The 24,413-nt window shown below is 37.8% G+C and overlaps 1 protein-coding gene across 2 annotated transcripts in view; it reads left to right on the plus strand.

Annotated features, from left to right (window-relative positions):
- The first annotated feature begins 1,412 nt into the window (after window positions 1-1,412).
- The window catches only part of MREG (melanoregulin), a 102,905-nt gene continuing 79,904 nt past the window's right edge, over window positions 1,413-24,413 (plus strand). For both annotated transcript variants that reach the window (XM_051983594.1, XM_051983593.1), the window contains exon 1: window positions 1,413-1,507. In XM_051983594.1, the coding sequence (XP_051839554.1) occupies window positions 1,413-1,507 (95 nt within the window). The remainder of the gene's footprint in view (window positions 1,508-24,413) is intronic.

Here is a 24,413-nt window from a genome sequence, read left to right on the forward strand (position 1 = left end):
TTATACTTTGAAGGAAGTCAGGGATTTTACAAGGCAGAGGTGAAGAGGGAGTTAAATTGCAGGCACTTGTGTGGAGGAAGACTGTATATGAGGAAGTGTCTCTTCTATTTCTTTATACTCCGTGCAACATTTGTCACAGTTGTTGACACCTTGGTGGTCCTCAGTAAATCCAATGATTCAGATGGGGCGGGGTGGTTACCCAAAGACCTTGTCCCTTCTTTGCAGACCAATTACACTTAACAATCACCATAGTAGACTTTAAAACTAAATTCTTTGTTTCTCTTTCTTGTCCTATCAACATAATAGCTTATCGAAAATTAGTACTTTCTAAGATTGTGCAAATCCCTCAAAAGTCTCCTGGCTTTAATTTCTTCACCAGGAAATCATAGCTCATTGTCCCGTGAACTACATTATCAGTACAATATTTGCATAGGTTGAGGAGGAGGGGAAAGGAGGACTTGGAAAAGGGCAATTTTTGCAGTCGGGAAGATCCGAAGACTTGGTTCTCCCAGTAAATAAAAGTGTAACTGGGCAAATCAGCTTACCTCTCTGCTGCTGAGTTATCTCCCGCAAAAGGGGCTGGACAGGGTGACTTTTAGGGTCTCTTCCAGTTTCTTTGTTTCTTATGCTGCACAAAAGTCTACGACTCTTTAAGACACTGGGCAAAAGAAACTGACATTCAGTCTCCTTTAGGAAGAAAAACAAAACAAAGCAGGGAGAGAAGGCAATAGGGGTGGAAGCCAATAAAAATGTATAAATAGACGTACACGCCACTTTGTCCTCGAATAGCTCTGGGGCTCCTGTCTCAGCTCTGCGTGGGGTCCTGGGTTCTTGCCCTGAGGGCCAGCTGTGCCGGCGTGCACAAAGTGCGCGCGCTGACAGTGTACTCTGGGCTTTCACATCTGGCTGGAATCCCGGCCTTCCTCCTTAGAGGGCAGCAGTGGTGACTTCCCCGGGCCCGGAGACGCTCCCAAGCCCGCACGGGGCATGCGCTCCACTTAACTCGGGGGAATTGAAAGGGAAAAACAACTAGCAAAAAACCGCGTCCGCGAGCCTTCAAACCTCCCACTTCGCTATTGCAGAGTGGCAAAGACAGTTCAGGGAGGGGAATGAGAGAGGAGATCCTGGGGCTCCGAGTTCTACTAAGCTTCGCGCTGGCTGTCCCAGACTGGGGGCTGGTGACCGTGACCGCAGCGTGATGCACCCGGAGCCCGGCCCGGCGATGCCTTAACACTGACTCGCCTAGCAGTCCCGCCGGCTTCTGTCCGCCGTGGGCTGGACTGCCATCCAGCCGCCCTTCGGAACCTCCTCGCGGACACATACGGATACACACAGGGGGGCGGGGACTGGAGCGGTTAGGGTCTTTTCCACCTTAACCTGCTGAGTCTCCAGGCGGTCCTGGACAGCTCTCCATGGGGCTGCGGGCCTGGCTGAGGACGCTGTGCTGCTGCTGCCGGTGCAAATGCCTGGAAGACCCGGACCTGCCTGAGAAGGAGCCCCTGCTCAGGTAAGGGCTATGTCAGGGAGCCACTCAGCAGCAGACTGGGCTCTGGAGGATGTCAGGCCGGCATCGGCTGCGAAAGTCGGTCCTGGCGGACCTCTGGTCCAGAGTCGGCTGCCCTTGACACAGTTGCTACAGCCTGGTGTTTGCAGCTTTTGACTCCGTGCTTGTGTCTGTGTGTGTGTGTTTCTGGGTCTGTGTCTCTGCCCGTCTTTTTTACCACACTAAGGAAGATCCTTTTGCGCTCAGCTTTGGCTTTATACTTGGTTCGCTCGGGCAAGCAGAACTTTCTGGGCTGTGAAGTTGTGACTCGGGCGCACACAGAGGGGCTTTTGAAGACCTGAGTGATAGCAGATGCCTTGAGAGGGGAGCAGTATGCGTCCGTGTTTGTAGATCTTTGAGTAGAGTGCTCCAGTTTGGAAGAGGGAGAATCGTGGAGTTATCGTTCTGGAAGAGCAACTGCGAGTGATTGGTTTCTCCCTTAGAAAAGAAGTGGGCATTGTGCTTCAGCCGTCTGCCTAACGAAGTCGACAAGGAATATTCATTGTAGTTACTACAGGAAAGCATTTCACTCATTTTTACTCTGGGAGTGGGGGAGGGATGCTTTCTTTGTTAAGGACAGTTTGTTTAATCAGATAAAGTTTTGATTCTGGATAACTTGAAGTCCAAGAAAATTGCTGGGAGGGAAGACGCATCTTAACTATTCAGATTAGGGTCAGTCTAAAAATAAAGGGATCAGAATGGGGAAGACCTAGGGGCCTATTTGGAACTAAAGGAAATCTAGGTTTGCATTCTGGCTGCCTCAGATATTTTTTAGTTGTGTTACCTCGGGCTGATTAATCTCTCCAGGCCTCAGCTAGTAATCTTTATGTGGAACTCATTATGTGTCAAGTACTGTGCTTTGCAAATATTTCATTTGATCCTCACAACAACTCTAAGTACTACTACTACTACTACTACTACTACTACTACTACTACTACTACTACTACTACTACTACTACTAAACACTAATGAGTAACATATAGCACTCCACACATTGTCCTAAGGGATTTACAAATGTTATCTTATTTGATTCTCACAACAACCCTGGGGGAAAATGCTATTATTAATTATACTGATAGCCAGTGTTTATATAACATCTTGGGAAGTAGGAGCTTATTGTATCACACAGAAATTAGTGTCTGAGGCCAGCTTTGAACTGGTCTTGATTGCAAGCCCAATGCTCTATTGAGGTTCCACCTGCCACTTCTCTATTTTCTCATCTGCAAAATTTTAAGATCTACAGGTCTTTTGTATCCAAGAAATACACTTTTTAGGATTCTCATTTTTTAGCGGGGCAAGTAAGACATTTGGGTTCAAATTCTGCCTCAATTATTAGCTGTGTTATATGGGTCAAGCTGCTTAGCCTCCTTAGGCCTCAGGACTTCATCTATAAAATGATTTCTACGATCTTGTAATTTGTAAGAGACTCTCTTTACTCCTATATTATTTTTGACAATTTCCAATCAACAAATATCCAGCAAAACTTAAATCCAGTCAATCATTATCTATCTGTTAGGCACTAGGGAAATAAAAGGAGGCAAAAGGAATTAACCATCTCAAGGGGGAGGCTTACATGCAAACAAATATAAACAAAGCAAGCTATATACAGGATAAATAAAAAATGATTAACCAAGGAAAGTCACTAGAACTAAGAAGGTCTAGGGAGGGCTTCCTATAAAAAGTAATTTTAGTTGAGATTTAAAGGAAACCAGAAAGATCAGTAGCCAGAGCAGAAGAAAGAGTGCAGAGAAAATGCCATGAGTGAAGAGATGGAGTGTCTTATTGGTGGAACAATCAGGATATTGGTGTCATTGGATTGGATTGAAGAGTATGTGTTAGACATAAGAAGAATAGGAAGGAGGCAGCTAGATGGCTCTGTAGATAAGAGCACTGGCTTTGAAGTCAGAAGGACCTTAGTTCAAATCCAGACTTTTATTAGCTGTGTGACCCTGGGCAAGTCCCTTAATCCCAATTGTCTGGCGTAAAAAAAAAAAAAAAAAAAAAAAAAAAGAATGAAAAGGCAGGAGGGGATTATGAAGGGCTTTGAATGCCAAACAAAATATTTGCATTTAATCCTGGAGATGATTTTGGAGTCACAAGAATTTATTGAGTAGGGGACTGACCTGGTCAGATCTGCCCTTTAAAAAACTTCACTTTAGTGGGTGAATGGAGGGTGGATTGGAAGGGGAGGAACTTGAGATAGACCCACCAGTAGGTATTGCAATAATTGAGGTGATGAGAGTTTGCTTTAGAGGGGTGGCAGTGTCAGGAGAGAAGGGGGCATATTGAGAAGATGAAATCGACTTGTTTTGGCAATAGCTGTACGAGTAGGGGTGAGAGTGAATGATTCCTAGATTGTTGGGCTAAGGGACTGGGAGGATGGCATTGCCCTCTAGAATAATAAGGAAGGTAGAAGAGAGGGAACTGTTTAGTGGGAAAGATAATGACTTGTTCTGGACATGCTGAGTTTTAAGATGTCTACTGCATATCCTTATTCTCACCTGCTTTCTACCCATTATGCCAGACTAGGTCTTGCTTTACCCCAATCTTATGATTTTAGTACAGCATTTTTTTGTACTCTTTTAGTTTGAAAAGATATAGTGCTTTTGGAGTTAGTCTGTATTCATATCGTCATAATTCAGCCTCTTAATGTCTGTGTGAAATTAGTTACCTCTCTTAACCCAAATCCCATGAATTGAATGGATTGGTTCTCTTCAATAAGCGGTATGCTGTAGTTAAAGATATACTAAACCTAACTAGACATTTTGCATATGTTTATTACTCCGTGAACTGTGTCCCTTGACCTCAGTTTCTTAAGTTTCTTAAATAAAATGGGAGAATTGGAACATGATCTATAAGGTATTTCATCTTTGTGTCTCTATGTATGAATTGTCCATAGGTTGAGGATCTAGAAGTATAAATTATTATTTCATACCACAAACACACGCTTGTTTCATAAAGATATCTATCTTTTGATAGAAATTTTAGAAATAGTAATTTTATTATTATTATTTCTAGAAATAGTACATTTAAAGTAAGACAGAATTTTGGTGGCATACTGTAGTTTAAAACCAGCCAAGTTCATATAGCATTAATAGCTTCATATATAAAGGAGTGTCATAAAAATAAAGAAACTTAAGTCCTACTGCTGCTTTCCAAAAATATGAATTTTATTTGTATAATAGCTTCCCAGCATTCAGTGTTTCCATTCATATCAACTCTGAACACTTGTTTCTGCCTGGTTTCCAAGGTCTTTTGTCATTTTACCCTAACCTACCTGGCGAATTTCATTTTCATGTCTTCCAGCTCTTCCTGTAATTTGTTCTAATCATTTTGCTCCTTTCTTGGACCTTTCTTGCATGATGTTTTCTTTACTGGGAATACCCTCCTTACAACCCTAGTATTTGTCTCCTATCCATCCTTCAAAGCAAATCTCATGAGCCATACATCCTTCTTAAAGCCACTCTTGACTACTCTAGCCCTTATAAATTCTCTTCTCTTCTGAATTCTGTATTTCTGGGATGAGCTACAGTCACTTTGATCCCTAATTTGACCACTGAACCCAGATAATTCCCAAGGAGAGAATGAAGCTGGTGACATTGCCCAGCCCTCCCTCATTTAAATCCAGTTTATTTGCAAGTCATGGCATGATCTCCCTGATGTCATGGGCATCTTTGGGCATGAAGGACAATCAACAATGTGTATAATTTCTATTCTACAATTATGCACACCCATACATACCATATAAATAAGTCACAATTAAATTAGGTTTACAAATTGCTTTCTTCAAACCAACTTTATGATATAGGGATTGCAAACTTTGCCATCCCCATTTTGCATATGAGAAAATTAAAGGCACAGAGATTGTGATTTAGGAGCAGATGAATCTAGATTTAAATTAAGAAGGGACTTTAAAAACTAGGGGTAAAGAACATGCAGCCTGCCCAGCCATTTAAGGCCTGCAGAATCATTTGATCTGGCCCTGCCAAGGCAACTGGAGGGGATGAGCTGAAAGTTAGGTACAACACCCCTTCCACTCCTCCCCCCAGCCTTCTAATCCAATTTCCCTACCAGAGGGAAAAGCCCTGAAGAGTTTTGTTTCTTATCTAAGGTCATATGATAGCAGTGACTGGCCGTGGTAGCTGCTGTGGTTGCTTTTGTATCAAATCAAGTCAGCGAGCAATTATTAAGCACCTGTTGTGTGCTACGGGCAGGAGATACAAAGAAAGACTGAAAGCAGTTCATCAGCAGCTCAAAGCCTAAAGAAGCAGTTAATATACAACAATTACATATGAACAAAATAGAGAATAAATAGGAAATAATCAACAGGGGAGGCATGTAGGCATTGAAAAGCAAATCTCAAGGTTTCTTGTAGAAGTTCAGGGCCTTGAAGGAAACCAGGGAAATTAGGAGATGGAGATGGAGTAAAGAGGGAGAGAATTCCAGGTCAGTAAAAATGCTCAGGTAAATGTATCCTGTATGGGATGCCTGAGTCACTACTTTAGTCTTTCTTCCATAAGGAGATTGTAACATTAAAAAGCGGGGGAAAGGAAAAGATTTAGGTAGTAAGTTGCGCAGATGCTAAGTGGGTAAAGTCCTGGATCTAGGGTCAGGAAGTCCTGAATTCAAATTCAGTTTTAGACACTATGACCCTCCGAAGTCTCTGCCTCTTGTTTCTTCAACGATAATAGCAGCTACCTCCAAAGGTTACTGAGAGAATCAAATGAGATAATATTTGTAAAGCATAGAGCATACATAGTGCCTAGACCATAGTAGGCATTTAATAAATGCTTGTTTCCTTCTTTGCTAAAAATCATCGGGTAGTTTATCTTATAAAATCCAAGTTTTTATAAAAACCACTTGTGAACCATGGGTATTTTAAACATGGCCAATAGGAATAGTCTTGATTTATTTTGGTTGTCTTTATTTTAAATCCATGACTTCCCTAAGAAGAGACACTGAAATCTAAGGGTTTGAGCATGTGATTCAATTAGTAACATAGGATCCCTTGGCAAATCTTTCTGAGCTTGTGGCTTACCAAGGTGATAGGGAACTAGCTGTGTAATGCTAGACTAGTGTCAATTGGGTGTAATGTCCCAGTTCTGGGACAGTACAGGCTTGGATTCCTAGTCAAAGTTGATAATGCTTAGAGGATGATTTTGAAGGAGTTTACACATTCTTTACTGGCAGACTTCTAGAATGAAATTCCTTTTGGAATGCCAATGTTCTGGACTCATCCTTCATGACTCATGGGCTATTCTTTGGAGGAGAACTTCTTTGCAGGAGAATAGCTATACTATTGTTTTCTCTAATGGAATCTTAAGTTTCATTTGTACACATTTCATTTGTTCTTACCTTTTTATTTGTCCACCCATGAACAACTTTCTCCTTTTGGTTTGTAGAGTTTCCCTCACTCCCAGGGTTAGGTGTGGTATCTCCTGGGAGATGTTGTTTTGTGGTGGGAAATAGGTCAGTGCAGAGATGGAAGACCTGGACTTGAATATTGACAATTGCTGGCTGTGTGATGCCGGTCAAATCACTTAAGCTTAATCTGAGCCTTAGTTTCCTTATCTACAAGACTCCTCAGACTATCTCAAGGATCAACCACCCTTTCAACCTCTAAGTAGGGATCAGGATTGATCCCTTTTATTTGAAACTATGAGGAGATTGGACTAGATGGCCTCTCAGTGCTCTTCTAAATTTGTGAATCTGTGATTCCATCTCATCGGGTGTTGTTCGGAATGTACTTTGTAAATCTGTATTGTTACTATTGACTGCATTGTATCTCCAGGAGCTGATCTAGTATTGTAGCAATGGTTTCTTTGATTTAGAGCAGCTCAGAGGATCCTTCTTCATTGGGAAAATCCCTGACAGTGAAAAAGTACAAAGCACAAGATTTAGAAATCCTGTGCTCCTAGGTACCATTAGCGAAGATATTGGCCCCTTTAAGATTTCACATTTTATCTCTAACTGCTAATAACATCAAAGTGATTAGGACTTTGCTTTTTGAGTATTGAAACTCTGAGAAGCTTTAAGTAAGTACTTTTTAAGTAAGAAGTGAGGTGAAGATTGCCTGGCCTAGAATGAGGAAGGTGACTCTTCCCAAGTTCAAATTTGGCCTTAGACACTTCCTAGCTGTGTGACTATGGGTAAGTCATTTAAACCTGTTTACCTCAGTTTTCTCATATGTAAAATAAGCCCGAGAAAGTAATGACAGACCACTCCAGTATCTTAGCTAAGAAAACTGAAAAATGGGGTCACAAAAAGTCAGGCATCACTTAACTGAACAACAGTAGCTTTGTAAAAATTGGGACTAACAACTAATTTTTTAAATAATATGTTAATAGGTAATTTTAATGGAATTTTATTTTTCTAAATACACGCAAAGATAGTTTTCAACATTTGTCTTTATAAAATCTTGTGTTCCAAATTTTTCTCCCTCTCTTCTCCCTTCCCTCTCTCCAAGACACCAATCTGATATCAGTTAAACATGTGTAATTCTTCTAAACATGATTCCATATTTGTTATACTGTGCAAAAAAAAAAAAAAAGATGAAAAAAGAAAAAAAAAACATGAGAAAGGAGAAAACAAATGAACAAACACCACCAATAACAAATAAAAAAGATGAAAATACTATGCTTTGGTCCACTTTCAGTCTTATAGTTATCTCTCTGGGTGCTGATGGCACTTTCTATCATAAGTAGAATCACTTCATCGTTGTAAAGAGCCAAGTCCATCACAGTTGATCAATACATAATCTTGTTATTGTATACAATGTTCTCTTGGTTCTGCTTGCTTTACTTAGCATCAATTCATAAAAGTTTCTTCAGGCTTTTCTGAAATCAGCTTGCTCATCATTTTTTACAGAACAATAATATTGCATTACATTCATATACCATAATTTTTTTAAAGCTTTTTATTTTCAAAACATATGCATGGATAATTTTCAACATTAACCCTTGCAAAACCTTGTGTTTCAATTCCCTCCCCTCCTTCAACCCCTTTCCCTAGATGATAAGTAGTCCAATATATGTTAAACACGGTAGAAATATATGTTAAATACAATATATGCATACATATTTCTTCAATTATCTTGCTGTACAAGAAAAATAAAATCAAATGGAAAAAAATGAGAAAGACAATAAAATGCAAACAACAAAAGAGAGTGAAGATGCTATGTTGTGAACCATACAGTTCCCACAGTTTTCTCTGGGTATAGATGGTTCTCTTTACCACTGTTGTGAATCATTTCATTGTTAAAGAGAGCTACATCTATCAGAATCCATCATCGTATAATATTGTTGCTGCTGTGTACATTGATCTCCTGCCTTTCTGAAATCATTTGGCTGATCATTTCTTATGGAACATATAACCTTCCATAACATTCATATACCATAACTGATTCAGCTATTCTCCAGCTGATGGGTATCCACTCACTTTGCAGTTTCTTGCCCAGCATTTGATTTCTATCAACTGAATATTTTGCATCCCAAAAGAGTTTATCAATCAAAAACCATCCTGCTGCATATACCCTAACTTATTTAGCCATCCTTCTCTAATGGGTGTCCACTCACTTTCCAGTTCCTTGCCCCTATAAAAAGTAATGGTTAGCAATTATTTTGTAAAGAGTTAAAATAAAATAGTTATTTTAATTTGACTGAAGTCAGATCAATCTTCCTGATGCTTTCCACAGGGGCAGATATTAATAGTTATACCTCTGTTTTGTCTTTGGATCTTTAGCAGCTATTATAGTGCTTTGGACATAGTATAAACTTAATAAATGCTGATTGGATTGATACATATCTGTTTTTTTTTTTTTTAATGTAGAGTTTATAAGCATCCTTCCTTTTAGTATCCTTTCTGTGGTCTATTCCCTCCACTCTCCATCTTCTCTATTCCTTATCTCCACGGCTTCTTCTTAGTTTGTTTTAGCTGTCCTGGGTGTTTATGAATTAATATCATGGTGGCCAGGCAATCCATCTAGTCTTGGAGGAAAGGGCAAGAAGGTCCACTGTCTATAAATCTTCCCACTTGACTCTATTCTTGAACCCTTCAAAGTTGATGAACCTTTCATCAGTTGATGAAAAAGAAATTTTTAATTCTGGTGACTTATGAGTGACTATGAGCCCCACTGGCCAAGGAAGTTTACTTGGCTTTCCACATGCTTTGTTTCATCTTGGAATTATGCTCACTGCTTTTTGGTCTTGCCTTTTATGCTTGGCTCTCTTAAGATTTTTTTGGTCAATTTTAAGTTTTGGGATCCTGCATATTGCATTCTGCCCCTAAAACTTAATAAATTTCTGAGCCATAGTATATAAAGTCAAAACAAGACTTCAGTCTGGGAAAGGAACAAACTGTACTATATAGTTTGATGCCTAGATCATGATATTTCATAAAAAAAGAAGAGGAAACCTTTTTGATTCAAATGAAAATCTGATAAAATTTTGTATTTCTGATTAAATTAATATTATAGTTACTGTGAGAGACAGGTTTAAGCCCTTTGGTTTATTCTTTCATTTATTTACTTGATCGCTTTAAGAGAGGTTGGGAATAATTATCTATGAAGAAAATATTCAATTATTCAAATATAACTAAATATGGAATTCATGCAAAATGATTAATTGGGTTCTTGGGGTACATGGATAAATGAAAAAAACAAGTTCTCTGCCTTTTCAAGAGAAAGTTTTTTGTCACATAAAATGTTACATAAGATGAATACCTCAAATGTACATAATAATAATGATGATGATAATATTAAAAGTATCTGACATTTATATAGTGTTTTTAAAATTCATACAGCATAACTCATTTCATCCCCATAAAAGCCATGTGAGGCAGATGGTGTTATTATCCCCATCTCACAAATAAACTGAAGGTTAGAAACTTATGATCAAATATCTAATAAATATCAGAGAAAGGGTTTGAACCCCAGCTTTCTCTTAATCCAAGGCTGGTATCTGACTATGTGGAATTATAAAAAGAAAAATGCTCATCGATTACTAATTCTGCCACTTTGTAATTATCTGGCCGTATAGGAATCAAAGTATCTTAGAGGCAGAGCTGGACTTCAGCCTTACACCTCATTTTATAGATGAGGAGACTATGAGACAGACAGATTAAGTGACTTGTCTAAAATTACAGTGGTACTGAATAGAGTAGAATCAGAAGTTGAACTCAGGGGCTTTTTTTCCTGGAGTATAAGTCCTAGACTATAACTCTGAAGTCTCCTTATGTTCCATTGAGAGCTCTTTTCTGTATCTTACACCAGTGCACAGGTAAGAGATTCTCTAACCTCTGAAGTCTGTTCTGTAGTCATCTGAGACCAAGAGAACCACGTGATTCTCCTGAGATGTCCGGAACATCGTATTCTGATGCTGAAATTGGAGATCTTCAAGAAGGGAGCCTTGAGGTATTGTTGAAAGAGCTTTTCACTTAGTCTTTCACTAAAGGAAAACAGGACTCATGGGTGCTATTGTGATTTTTTCAGAAGAATATCATTCCTTTCTAATTATGAATGCTGCCACCAGATGGAAGGAAACATATTGCTGATACTAGTGGTTGTTATAAGGAAGATTCATCTGTAGGTAGCACTTAACTGTTTTACTTGCTGTATCTATCCTTCCACAACTTTTAAGAGTGGGAAGTTAGGTGAAGGTATAATAATAAAAAGAACTACAAAGACCACTGACTTTTATATATTCCTTTAATTTTACAAATTTTTTTTTTCTCATTTGAGATTCACAACAATCCCAGGGGGTAAACATTGAATGCATGAATTATCTTCTTTTATAGTTAAGGAAACTTAAAATGTGGGAAAGTAACTTCCCTAAGATTGGACAGTAATGTCAAAATCAGCATTTGAACTCAGTCAGGGAGAGGGAGCATTATCTCATTATCTTATTCGAAGGTCATAACGTCCCAGGAGGTAGGCACTGAAGACATAAATTATCCTCTTTTACAGGTAAGGAAACTGAAGATGTGGAGAAGAAACTTCCCTAAAATTGTACAGTTAATGTCAACATTAACATTTGAACTCATATCTTCCTTACTCTAAGCTCAGTACTATATCAAAATGAACATCTAATTTACAATTTTTCAAAGCTCCCTAAATAGACTATGCTCCTTTTTAAGTTTTCTATTTTTATCTTGTATGACTTGCTTTCTTTTTTTTTTTTCTTGTTTCAAGGTCCATCTGCAGTTCCCATGTATATACTATTAGTATGCAAGGCTGTGATTCTGAATGGAGCATAGATGTTTGTTGAATGAATGAATGAATTCATGCCTATTCAAGCATGTTTCACTTCTTTTTTTCTAATATTTTTACTTAAATAAATTATTTTTATCTTTTGTATTTTATTTCATCACCTTTGTTTTCATTTTTCATTTCCTAATATGTAACTTCTTCTCTTTACTCCATGAAAGTCATTCCTTGTAACAAAATATAAAAAAGAAAGTATAAAAAACCTCAAAAAAGTTAAACAAAAAACACCAACACATCAACCAAATCTCCCATTTCATACGTGTGTATGTATATACACATATACATACACATACATACATATATACAACATGAAACATACAATTATACTTTTGCAAGGGAGGGGAAAGAAGTCTCCTGTTTCTTTTTTTAGGGCCAGGCTTGATCATAATATTGTAGCACTCAATTTGTTTTGTTTTCCAATTACATTGCTGAAGTTACTGTTTCATTTTGTATCTTTTTTTCCCCAATTACATTTCTAAAATCATTGTATATCTTATTTTCCTGATTCTGTTTACTTCATCTGTGCATCAGTTCAATGAAATCTTCCCATGTACACATTACTATCCTTTAACATTAATTCTTTAATATTAATGTTCACACATCACCATGTTCAATCATTTTCAATCAATGGGAATTGACTTTGTTTCTAGTTTTGGGCTACAAAAGAAAGTGACATATTTCATTTTCAATACATTGCCTGGAAACTTTGGTGGCAAGACATTAGGAAAGCCTCAATTTGCTATGGATGACTTGTGCCATGTCTATTCAAGAGCTGTTTTAGGGAAGAGCAGATCGTGGTTAGGGAGTATGTAGGCGGCCAAACTGGCTTGCCCTGTCACTGTGCTTCCAGAAAATCACCCTGTTTGTGGCAGTATTATTTGGTGATTCAAGGGTAGGATAATAATAGCTGACATTTATATAACACAGATAATAGGAGCTTACACTCATCCAGCACTTTAGGCACATATGATCTCATTTGATCTTCATTACTATCTTGTGCAAGTATTGTCATCCTCATCCTAATTCTGACAAAGTTGTGGTTTAGATGGAGGTTAAGTGTCTTGCCCTAGGGTCACTTGGCTAGTATGTGGCCCAACCAGGAATCAAGCCTAAGTCTCCTTATTTTAAAATAAGTTCCTTCTTCAATATGCCAAATCAAGGATACTAAGGAAAACATTACCTATGTTTGTCATTCTTTAGATCAGGGGGTTCTTAACTGAAATATTACACCTCTTTTCAAAATTGATATGTAATACAATCAGTTTCCTTTTTAAATCAATGTATTTTGTGCATTAAAAAATACCATTCTGAGAAACAGTCCATAATCAAGGATACTAAGGAAAACATTACCTATGTTTGTCATTCTTTAGATCAGGGGTTCTTAACCTGAAATATTACATCTCTTTTCAAAATTGATATGTAATACAATCAGTTTCCTTTTTAAATCAATGTATTTTGTGCATTAAAAAATATCATTCTGAGAAACACTCCATAAGTTTCACTGAACTGCCAGAGAGATCTATGACTCAAAGGGTTAAAAACTTCTGCTGTAGACCTTCTGACACTGAGTAAGACATTGTAAATGTGTGACACTCACTTTCCACATCTATAAAACATAGACCTTTAGGTCTTTGGGAATTCAGTTCCTGGGGAGAGGCTAACCTTCAGCTTGGAAGCCTTTGTGTTCTCCTGTTTCTTCAATCTTCAACCTGGAAGGGCTTTTTGCTTTGTTTGAAAGCCATTGCTAACCTCCCGACATGCTGTTGCCCTGGCATCTGGCATCTCAAGTGCTCTACTGAGTTACTCAGGCATGTGCTCTCTACAAACCCCAGCAAGTACAGTCAAGGCAATTTGCTTGCCTCCTTCAGTGCTTCTACCTCACCACTAGTCCTGAGGATGGCATACCTTGAGACAAAAAGCATATTATATTTCAGCTTGATCCATGTGGGAAAATGGCTCCAAATACAAATAGCTGGTCTAATAACTAAAAATAAGAAAGAATCCTTAGAATCAGCAGAAAGTAAACCTTGTGACTATTTAGGCTGCAGCCTAAACAATGCATTCCTTACATTTTCATTTAAAAAACATTCCATAGTTGGGAATTTCAGAGTTGGACACATTTGATTTTTAGCATCCTTATGGGATTAGCAAGATTGTTGGGTCACAGCTATATATCCAGAACTATACTGGATGATATGGGAGATGGAGTAGTAGTGTAATACTAATAAGTACTTCAAGGAACTTATTTCATAATTGAGGGAAAAAACAACTTATATGCACTCAATAAATGCCTATTTTTTCTCTTTCTGCTCCTAAATTCTTCATGATTGAATAATACAAGTTATCAAGTTTTGATCAATTCCATCTAGGTAGCACATTGGATAGAGTACTAGGCCTAGCGTCAGGAAAACCTATGTTCAAATGTAGCCTCAGATACTTACTAGTTGTGTGACCCTGGGCAAATCACTTAACCCTATTTGCCTCAGTTTCCTCATTTGTAAAATGAGTAGGAGAAGGAAATGACAAATCACTCTAGTATCTTTGCTAAGAAAATCCCAAATGGGGTTATGAAGAGCTGGGCACAACTGAACAGACTGAACAACAACATGAATTCACCTCAATTCAACAAATATTTGTTTAGCACATCATGTGCAAAACCCATGGGAATTATTAGAAGATTGTCTATGATCATAGCAGAATAGATGTAGGATTGAGAAAGCCCTTAGAAGTCATTTCATCTCTCTCTTTTTATTGAGGCCCAGGAAAATTAAGAAGTCACACGACACAAGGTCATACTAAATGGCCCATATATGTTAAGAACTTAGATTTTCTATTTTTTTGTCTTAATACTATTTCATCTGTACCATGCTACATCTTCAAATACCTTTTAAAATATTAGGAAACCAGGAATTTGCACTATTTGATAGAATTTGGTTGGGCATATTTATTTCTAGCCATATTAGAATATATTCTGTGACAACATCATCATAAGGAGACCTATTTTATTTTTATAGCTGTAGATTTTGTAGATGCTATGTGGAATCAGTAAAACTCACTCTCTACCTCCTAGTTTTGCTGAGTTCAAATTGATAAATGATTGTTACCTTCCCCATTAGAATGTAAATCCTGATTCATTGTATTTGTAGCATATTGCTCAGTATACCATAGTAGCTTAATAAGTGTTTGATTTCCTTTGTTCTTGAAGAGGATCAAAAAACAGTAAGAGCCAAGTTATAGTATGTTTAACTGTGGCTGATCAGACCAATATGAGCTTGGAGTGCTCTGCCACAGGTTGGACATAAATAGTCTCCGTGAACATTTGGGGTGGTTTCTCTAACTTTGCATATCTTAGAGTTTCTTTAATTCAATTTTCTTTGCCTTTAGAGTACAGCATCTTCTTTGAGGGCATGCCATGCTGGGTGGTCCTGTGCCTGTGTCTCTCATGTCATCCATTCAATTCTAAAGTTCTTAAGAAAGATCTTGATAGTGTCTTTGTATGGTGTCCTTGTATCACTTTTTCTGACTAACTTTTGAGCACTTATTCTGTGTGTGCTCTTCTGAGTGACATAATAGAAATCAGTTAAATAACCAGCCAGAGATTTGCCTGTGAAGTGATCAAGATCTTGGATGTGGTAATCACAGATTGGGACTCATTAGTGTTTCTGAAACATTTATTAGCACCAGATGCTTGTTGGTGGTTAGGGAAGCAATTCAATTTTTTCCTTTTTTTTTCTACATTTTGTATTTTTCCTATGTCCTCATTTTTGGTATTTTGCATTTTATATATCTATATATGTACTAGTATGTTATGATATATATATTACACATATACAATACATAAACACACAGACACAGACACACACACAGACACACACACACACACACACACACACACACACACACATATAAAACACATACCTGTACTGCTAAGTACTGCAGTGAATAAAGAGCTGGGTGTGGAGTCAGGAAGATTCATCTTTCTGAGTTTAAATTCAATTTTAGACACTTATTAGTTGTGTTATCCTAGGTAAATCACTTAAGCCGTTTTGCCTCAGTTTCCTCATCTGGAAAATGAGCAGAAGAAAAAAATGATAACTCATTCTATTGTTATTGCCAAGAAAACCCCAAAATGGAGTCATAAAGAGATGGACAGGACTGAAACAAATCAACATTGTTATAGCATATAAACAGTGCTACCCAGGTCGGCCCTCCCTGCCTTTGGAGGATAAGCAAAATAACACATCTAGTAAGTAAGTGGGACAACTAGAATTAGAACTCAGGCCTCTTATGTCCAAATTTCATTTGCTTTACAAACTTTCTTCAGTAACCATAGAATTTAAATGAAAAGTTATATTAGAGGTGGTGTAGTCTAGTGCTCTGATTTTTAAAGATAAGGAACATTGATAAAGTGTTATGCCCAAGGTTACTCTGCTAATATTTGCAGATCTTGTTCTTGTTCTGTTTGGTGTTGGGCTGCATGGTACAATTGCTTGTATGGCCCAGGACAGTTAAGACCAGAGGAGTCTGGAAGGGTCTGGTAGAAACCAAAAGTCCTGGCAGCCAAGGGCTGAGTATGAAGTTGTTGAAGGTCCAGGCAGGAAATCAGAATCTTGGGAGGTCAGCAAAGGCAGAAATGGCACTGGCAAACTGGGCTGTCCCGTTCTGATCCTTGTAGAACCTTGGAGGGCCTCTTTGAGGGTCCCAGAATCACTGGAATCTTCCTGATTAGAAGGTGCTTCTGAGGCTAGCTAATCCAATCTGGATCTGATCAAGAGTTGTTTCACTCTGGGAAAATCACTTAACCCTTTTTGCCTCAAGTTTCCTCATCTGTAAAATAAGCTGAAGAAGAAAATGGCAAACCATTCTATTATTATTGCCACGAAAACTCCTAAATGGAGTCAATAAGAGATGGGTGAGCACAACTGTGCATGTGTGGGTGTGTGACTCAAGGAACTGATAGGGGTTTTCGAGGTCAGCTAACCCTTTAATTTCACAGATGATGAAATAAATCCAGATGGAGATGGTTTTATGAAGAGGTCAGAGGTAATCATAGTTTCATAGGATTATAGATAATAAATTTAGAAGAGACTACAGAGATCATTTAGTTTATCCTTCCCTCCTCACTTTACAGATGAGGAAACTGAGACCCAGGGAATTTAGTGGCTTAATCCAGCTCACATAGATAGATGGTCTGTAAATCCAGATTTTGTACTTTCTATTGTATTGCATTATTTCTGATTGAGATGGGGAGGAACCAGACTAAATTTATCCCTTTCATTCTTAAGAATACTGCTTATCTTACCTTCTTTGCTAATCTCTTCTCCCTGTGTCCACAAGTTGTTGCCCCTACCCAGATTCCAAGAGCATGAGCTCTCCTTGTCTAGGCAGAAGGGAATTGGTGCAAGCCAGCAACTCTGGAGCATGAAGTCAGGGAGAAGCCAGGAGTCAGCAGCAGTAGAGACAAACAAGATGGGAAGCTAGGAAGAGACTCTACAAGATGGACTCCATCACTGGCCCAATGCTAGAGAATCAAGAGAACAGAACCAAAATCCAGGAGAATAAGAATATACACTTGGGGGATTCTGCCTTACACACTCACTAGCTTGTGTGATCTAGGGCAAGCCACTAATTCTAGGAATTCTAGGAATTCTAGGAATCAGTTTCCTCCTTTGTAAGATGAGAGAATTTGAATTGATTTCTAAAGGTCCTTTCACTTTTTAATCTATGATCCTGAAGCAGCTAGCAGTAGTATCTCTAGTAGTATCTCTAGATCAGTTTCCTCATTTGCAAAGTGAAAAGATTGGGTTTGAAGTACCAATACACACCTCTTAGGTTAGCTAAGATGACAGGAAAAGGAAATGATAAATATTGGAGGAGATGTGGGAAAACTGGGACACTAAAACATTCCAACCATTTTGGAAAATAATTTGGAACTGCACCCAAAGGGCCATCAAACCATGTATACCTTGTGATCCAGCAGTGTTTCTCTTGGGCCTGTATCCCAAAGAGATCACAAAAATAGGAAAAGGACCTATGTGTGCAAAAATGTAGCAGCCCTTTTTGTAGTGGCAAGGAACTGGAAACTGAATGAATACTTATTAGTTGGAGAATGAGTTATGAGTATTATGGAATATTATTAGTTTATAAGAAATGATCAGCAGGATAATTTCAGAAAGGCCTGGAGAGACTTACATGAACTGATGCTAAGTGAAGTAAACAGAACCAGGAGATCATTGTACATGACAAGAGAAGGATTATACCAGTGGTTCTCAAACTCTTTTTCTCAGTATCTTTATAGTATTAACAACTATTGAGAATATGTCCAAAGAGTTTTTGTTTATATGGATTACATAATAGATATTTATCATAAATTTAAAAAAAACCCTAATTTTGAATTTATAGACCCTCTAAAAAGATTTCAGAGACCCTCCAGGATTCACAGCACCACACTTTGAGAATCACTGGATTATACGATGATCAATTCTGATGGACATGGCTCTTTTCAACAATGAGGTAATTCAGGCCAGTTCCAATGATCTTGTGATGATGAGAACTATCTGCAGCCAGAGAGAGGATTGTTGGCTCTGAATGTGGATCACAACATAATATTTTCACTTATTTTATTGTTTGCTTACATTTTGTTTTCTTATTTTTTTCCTTTTTTGATCTGATTTTTGTTATGCAGCATGATATTTGTGGAAATATGTATAGAAGAATTGCACATGTTTTAATATATACTGAATAACTTGCTCTCTAGGGGAAAGGGGGAAGGGAAGGAAAAAAATTGGAACATGAGGTTTGAATGTTGAAAATTATCTATGCATATTTTTGGGGGGGGGCAAAAGAGGAGTTAGGTTTGATTTCTAAAGGTTTTCTCAACTCAAGCTCTAGAGGACATATAAGAAATCAAGATTGTCCCTGACCTCTTGGAGCTTACAATCTATAGGACGAAGACAATACAGAAAGAGGGAAGCTGGACTCTTAGATTTTTCCATAGTTAATTTGGGGGAGGGGAATGGAGGAGCAGAAATCTATATTCCAGAGGAACGGACCTATGCCGTGGGATGTGGGAAGAAGCAGATGGTGATATCTAACTAAAAGGATGCTTGCTATTCCCTGTTCATGCACGAGCAGCCCCTGAATTTCCCCACCTCATCTTAACCCATGCTGTTTCCTTTTCCTAAATAGAGACTCTTTCTCTACTTTTCTGCCTATTGAAATTCTGCTCATCCTTCAAGGACCAACTCTCCAACCAGCCTTTTCTTATTTTCTTCCTTTCCACAAAAGCCAGATGGGAAACTTGAATAGTAGGTTCCCCCCATTCCCCTTGAGACTTATTGCATTCTGCCTTGTTCTCAAGTTACTTAAGTACTTATCTCATTAGCTTCCTCATCTCTCTCTCCATCCTCCCATCCTAACCTATATTGTAAGCTTCAGTAGGCAACTCTATGCCTCAATAAGATTCAAAGATTGTGTCTGTCATCTTATCCCTGGCAGCAAGCAGTAATATAGCCACCAAAAATGTTTTGCATTAAGTTAATTATCCATAGTTTTTTGGTAAGCAAATCTGGCAGTGGGGTAGTTCTAGGTTCTAAGGAAAGCTATAGTTTAGCAGTAAATAAACAGGCAAATAGCATCCAGCTTCCAGGTGAAAAGGGAATATTTCTTTGCTTGGAAAAAAGAACACAAGTTTATGTATATGTAGAAATACACACACACACACACACACACACACACACACACATACCCATTACATACGTGAATATGTATATGTAGAAATGGGTATATTTATATAACTAACCATTTTGGAAGATAAATGTGGTTTAATGGTAGGAGATCTAGACTAGTAATTAGAAAACCTAGATTCTGGTGCTGATTATTTACTAGTTGGTTTGATCTTGTAAATATGGGAATAATACTTCGCTGTGTGAGAGGGAGAAACTGAAATATGTCATAGCTGAAAGTATGAAGAATATTATGGATGAATGGAATCAGGGTTGATAGTATTTATATAGTACCTACTATGTGCCAGACACTGTGTTTAGTGCCTTATAAATATTTTTTCACAACAATTCTGGAAGGTAGTTATTATTATCCCTATTTTATAGTTGAGGAAACTGAAGCAAACAGACCTTAATAACTTGCTTAAGGCCAGCTAGTAAGTATCTGAAATTAAATTTGAACTCTGGCCTTCTTGATTTCAGGCCAGTAGCCTGTAGTAAATCAGTAGCTTTATTTACTGTGTCTCTTACTATTTTTGGTATTATGTAAAATGACAATAGAAGCTGGAAAATCTTTTACAAGACTATAAGTAAATTACTTAACCCTATGGAACCTCAACTTCTTCATCGACAAAATGGGATTAATAATGCCTGTGGAACCTATCTCCTAGGGTTATTATGAAGTTCAAATGAAATAATATAGGTTGTTCCAAAAGTGTTTAGTTTATCAAAGTTTAAAACTTTTGGGACATTATACATGTAAATCACTTTTGAAATCTTAAAGTGCTTTGTAAATTGAAACTCTTCTTGTCTTAACTGCTGAAATAAAGGGTTACATTTATAATTTAAAAAGAAAACAAGTGAAAAGTACAAAGACTTTATCTGGAGTTTGGTGTAAGGCACATGATATGTAAAATATGGGCCATGAATGTAGTATAAACACCATCTGTTAAGAGTTTATATCAACTGGAGGCAAACTAGCCAGGAGGAAATTCTCTGAAGTGATATGCTGTTAGTAATGTCATCCAATCATAATTTTCACACTCTATAGCCTCTATTAATGTGCCTTGAGGCCTCTGTTCCTAAGTATCCCCTTCACTGGTCTGGTTGTGGTGCTTTCTTTAGGTGCATGGCTCATTGGATAAAGAACTTATTCCCTCTCAACTCCAACTCTCCATTTGTCAAACAGGCTGATAATAGTCTCTTTCTCCCAAGGACCTTGTGAAGATCGAGTGAGGTAATATTTGTAAGGCATTCAGCACATTGTCTAGTACATAGCAGGCACTTACAAAATGCTTGTTCCCTCTCCCTTTCCCAACTTCAAGGTCAAGGGTGTAGTTATGAGGCTATACTGCTGTGTGGGTTATGGTATTTTACCCAGAAGAGCAAAGCAAATTGTTTTCATATTAATAGAACAGAATGCAAGGTAATGCTGAAAGATAGTCAAAATTAGGTAAGTTTATTTTGTGGATTTATTTTTGCTTTCAAAGACGTAAGCTTCATAAGTATTTGGATAAAAAGGTAGATATGAAGTAGTTTGGGAATGGAAGATTTTCTTGGTTGATTATTTTGAAGTCTCTTCATGTTCCTTTGAACTTTAGTCTTAAGCAATGAAAATAAATACAGCCATGTGACCTTTGGAGGTGGACAGTAAAATCCCTGGAGTTTGTCATCAACAAGAAAACCTGAGCTCATGAGTGTGGGACCTTCAGGGATACATATCCCTGAAGGTCTATACTCCCTGAGCTCAAGGTCAGTGGTAAGAATTCTCTTTGAAACTTTCCTTAGAGAATTTTTTTCCCTAGTGATTAAAGCTTTGGACAATATAATGTCTGTCCCAGAGTCCCTAACAGGGCCTTTCTAAACTGTCCTGACATCTTATCAGCTGAGATGTGGTTATAGTAAAATACAGAAGATCAAATTGATAATTGATCCTTAGGGGAGATTGGGGGATGGAATCTTTGAGATTTTCTCATCCTCTCCATAGGAGCAAAAAGCATCTGTTCAGTATATAATGTCTTGGGGGCCTCTCACTGTGCCTTTGAAGGCCTGATGTTAATAAAAAATTTATTATTAGCAGATGGTTATAGGGATGGTTATAGGGGGGACCAGTGGGTGTAAGGGGGAGGCAGTGAAGTAATAGAAACTTTCCTTTTCTTTAGGACCTTTTAGGAACTATATATATTCAATTCTGAATCCCACACATTTGTTAAGTACCCCATCTATTCCAGGAACTGGGATAGGAAACAGTCCCTTATGTTCTACTGAGGAAATATAAAATAAAATAAATAAGGAGTAATGGGAGAAAAGGTTTGTTGTTTGTCCTTTGTTCTTGAAGAGGACCATGATATCAGGGAGGTGATGCCATAACATGCAAATGAATTGGATTTAAGCAAGCTGGGCAAGATCACTTGCCTCACTTTCCCCTCCAGAGCTATCTGGGTCCAGTGGGATCAGGAGGACTGGAAATGGCCCTTGGTGGTAAAAAAAACTAGGCAGAATCTTCTAGGAAAATTTGAGGAGGGAGAGAAAGGAGATTTAGGGAAGGCATTTGTAGGTCTAGACAGATTTAGAAGAAAGAAAAATTCTGAAAGATTGAGGAAAGAAGGCGATAAAGTTGGGGGTGGGGTAGATAGGAGGGCTCAGGCAGAGAGGAGAATCGACCTCTTTGTCTAGCATGATTTTACTCTCTTTTTCCTAATCTGTCTGATGGTTTTTGAAACCCTGAACTCCAGTGGCTATACTACATGCTTGCTTTGCAAAAAGAAGCCTTACAAAGCCTTATCAGAAAACTCTGGACAATTCTCTTTTTCATCCTTTTGGTACAGGGTTTTTAGTCCTTCGTTCTTGCTTCCTAATGGTCCAGATTATATAAGATAATTTTCACTTTTGGTTTACCTTGTGGATTGATGCTCTGCATGATGTTGGGAAGGAGAAGTAAAGAGTGAATATCTGTTATAGGATATAGAGAACAGTGGGACTCAGTTAATAGGAAGCCAATTCAAACTGGTGATGATCTAACAAATTGATTGCGCATGATGGGGCCTCAGAAATCCGGGCAGGCTATATGAATATTAAAATCAATTTCAAGAGATCTATGAAGAAAAATAATATACACCTCCAGAAGTGTCCAGCTTGGACTTCAAATGTAACAAAAAAGAAAGAAAAAAATCTATGCAGGTGAAAGGTCCTATCCAGAAAAGTCAGCCAGGGCATGGAGAAACAGAAAAATGTAGAGACAAGTAGACAACATCTGGGGGCCGGTAGGTTCAAGAATATTAGCAAGAGTTCATAGACAACAGTGTCATGTTGGAGGCCATTCGCTTTATGCCTTGTTTTATTAGTTTTGAACCGATAGGGGTTGATTCTAGTTAGAAAACAATTCAATGACTTCTGAGTAGATTTTGTCACCAATTGGTTAGGACAGGGCTAGGAGTGTCAATGTCAGTGGGAGGATGCACAAGAATTCTTGGAACTCTTTGTGTGGAGGAAGAGATTGTGAATTTTGGTATTTTACCCCGAAGAGTAAAGGAAATTGTGGTCTGACAAAGAGAGTGGTCACGATGCTATTATTAGTGAGCCAACCTAGGTCCTGGCTGATTTCCGACTGCTGTTTAAAAAGGTGGTGAAGCTAAATACCTCTTATCTTCTTTAGTGATTTTGATCTTCTCGTTTTCTTCAATTTTTTTCTCAATTCTTGAGATCATGAGATGTGATATAGTGATACAGATAAATAATATAGTGAATATGGTACAGGCTCTAAAGTCAAGTATATCTGTATTCAACACTTGCTTCATATTTAATATCTGTGTACCTCTGAACTTCGCATTTAAACTTATTCAGCCTCAGTTTTCTCATCTCCCAAAGGGAGATAGTTATGGCAACTACATCATATAATTTTTTTGAGGATTAGTGGGATATTCTTATAAAATATTTTGCCAACTTTAAAGATAACACACACACACATACACACATTAGCTATTAATACTGTTATTCCATAAGTATTTATTGTGTATCTTCCATGATGTTAGTGTTGAAGGAGATAGGAAAGAAAAGCATCTACCAAATATTGCTTAAATACCAAATGTATACATAGTATTCTGTTAGGCATTGGGAGAGATAAGAGTTAACATTTATATAGCAGTTATTATATGCCAGGCACTATGCTAAGTGCTATCTGTACAAATATTATCTCATTGGAGCCCTACATCAACCCTAGGACATGAGAACTATTATTATGTCCACTTATAAATCCGGAAAACTAAAGCAAACAGATTAAATGAGTTGCTTAATGTCATCTAAATAGAGTTTGGGGCTGGATTTGAATTCAGGTCTTCCTGGGAAAAAAAATGATATGGTTGCTGTCTTGGTGGAGCTTTAGGATTAATGGAAAAACAAGATCTTTTGCGAACTAAAGTCTTCCATAAGACCTTTTTGTGGTTGTCAACTTGGCAAACATCATGGTTAGCACAGACGTTTAAGATGTTTATTTGGCTTCTAGTTTTGTTTTTCTTAAAAATATTAGATGGCTAAATTTATATTAATGAAGTGACAGAAAATAGCTTAGCATTTTATTTTGCCAAGATTTAAATATCATCAGATGTGTTGAGTTGAATTGCTCTCCTCCTTCTCTCCCCCTCTACCCAATGGTTAGAATGCTGCACTTGGAATCAGAAAGATGAGTATGATTCCTGCTTCAGGCTACTTACTAATTATGTGAATCTGGGTCTCTTTCAGCCTCAGTCTTCTCTTATCTTACAGATAAGATTATCTGTAAAATGGGGACTATAATAGCAACTACTTCCCAGCATAATATATGTACATATTATATATGATCATATAATATACATACATATATGTAAAGATAGCAATGTTAGCAATTAGCTC

Source organism: Antechinus flavipes, chromosome 3, assembly GCF_016432865.1.
Source record: "Antechinus flavipes isolate AdamAnt ecotype Samford, QLD, Australia chromosome 3, AdamAnt_v2, whole genome shotgun sequence".
Lineage (NCBI taxonomy): Eukaryota > Metazoa > Chordata > Mammalia > Dasyuromorphia > Dasyuridae > Antechinus > Antechinus flavipes.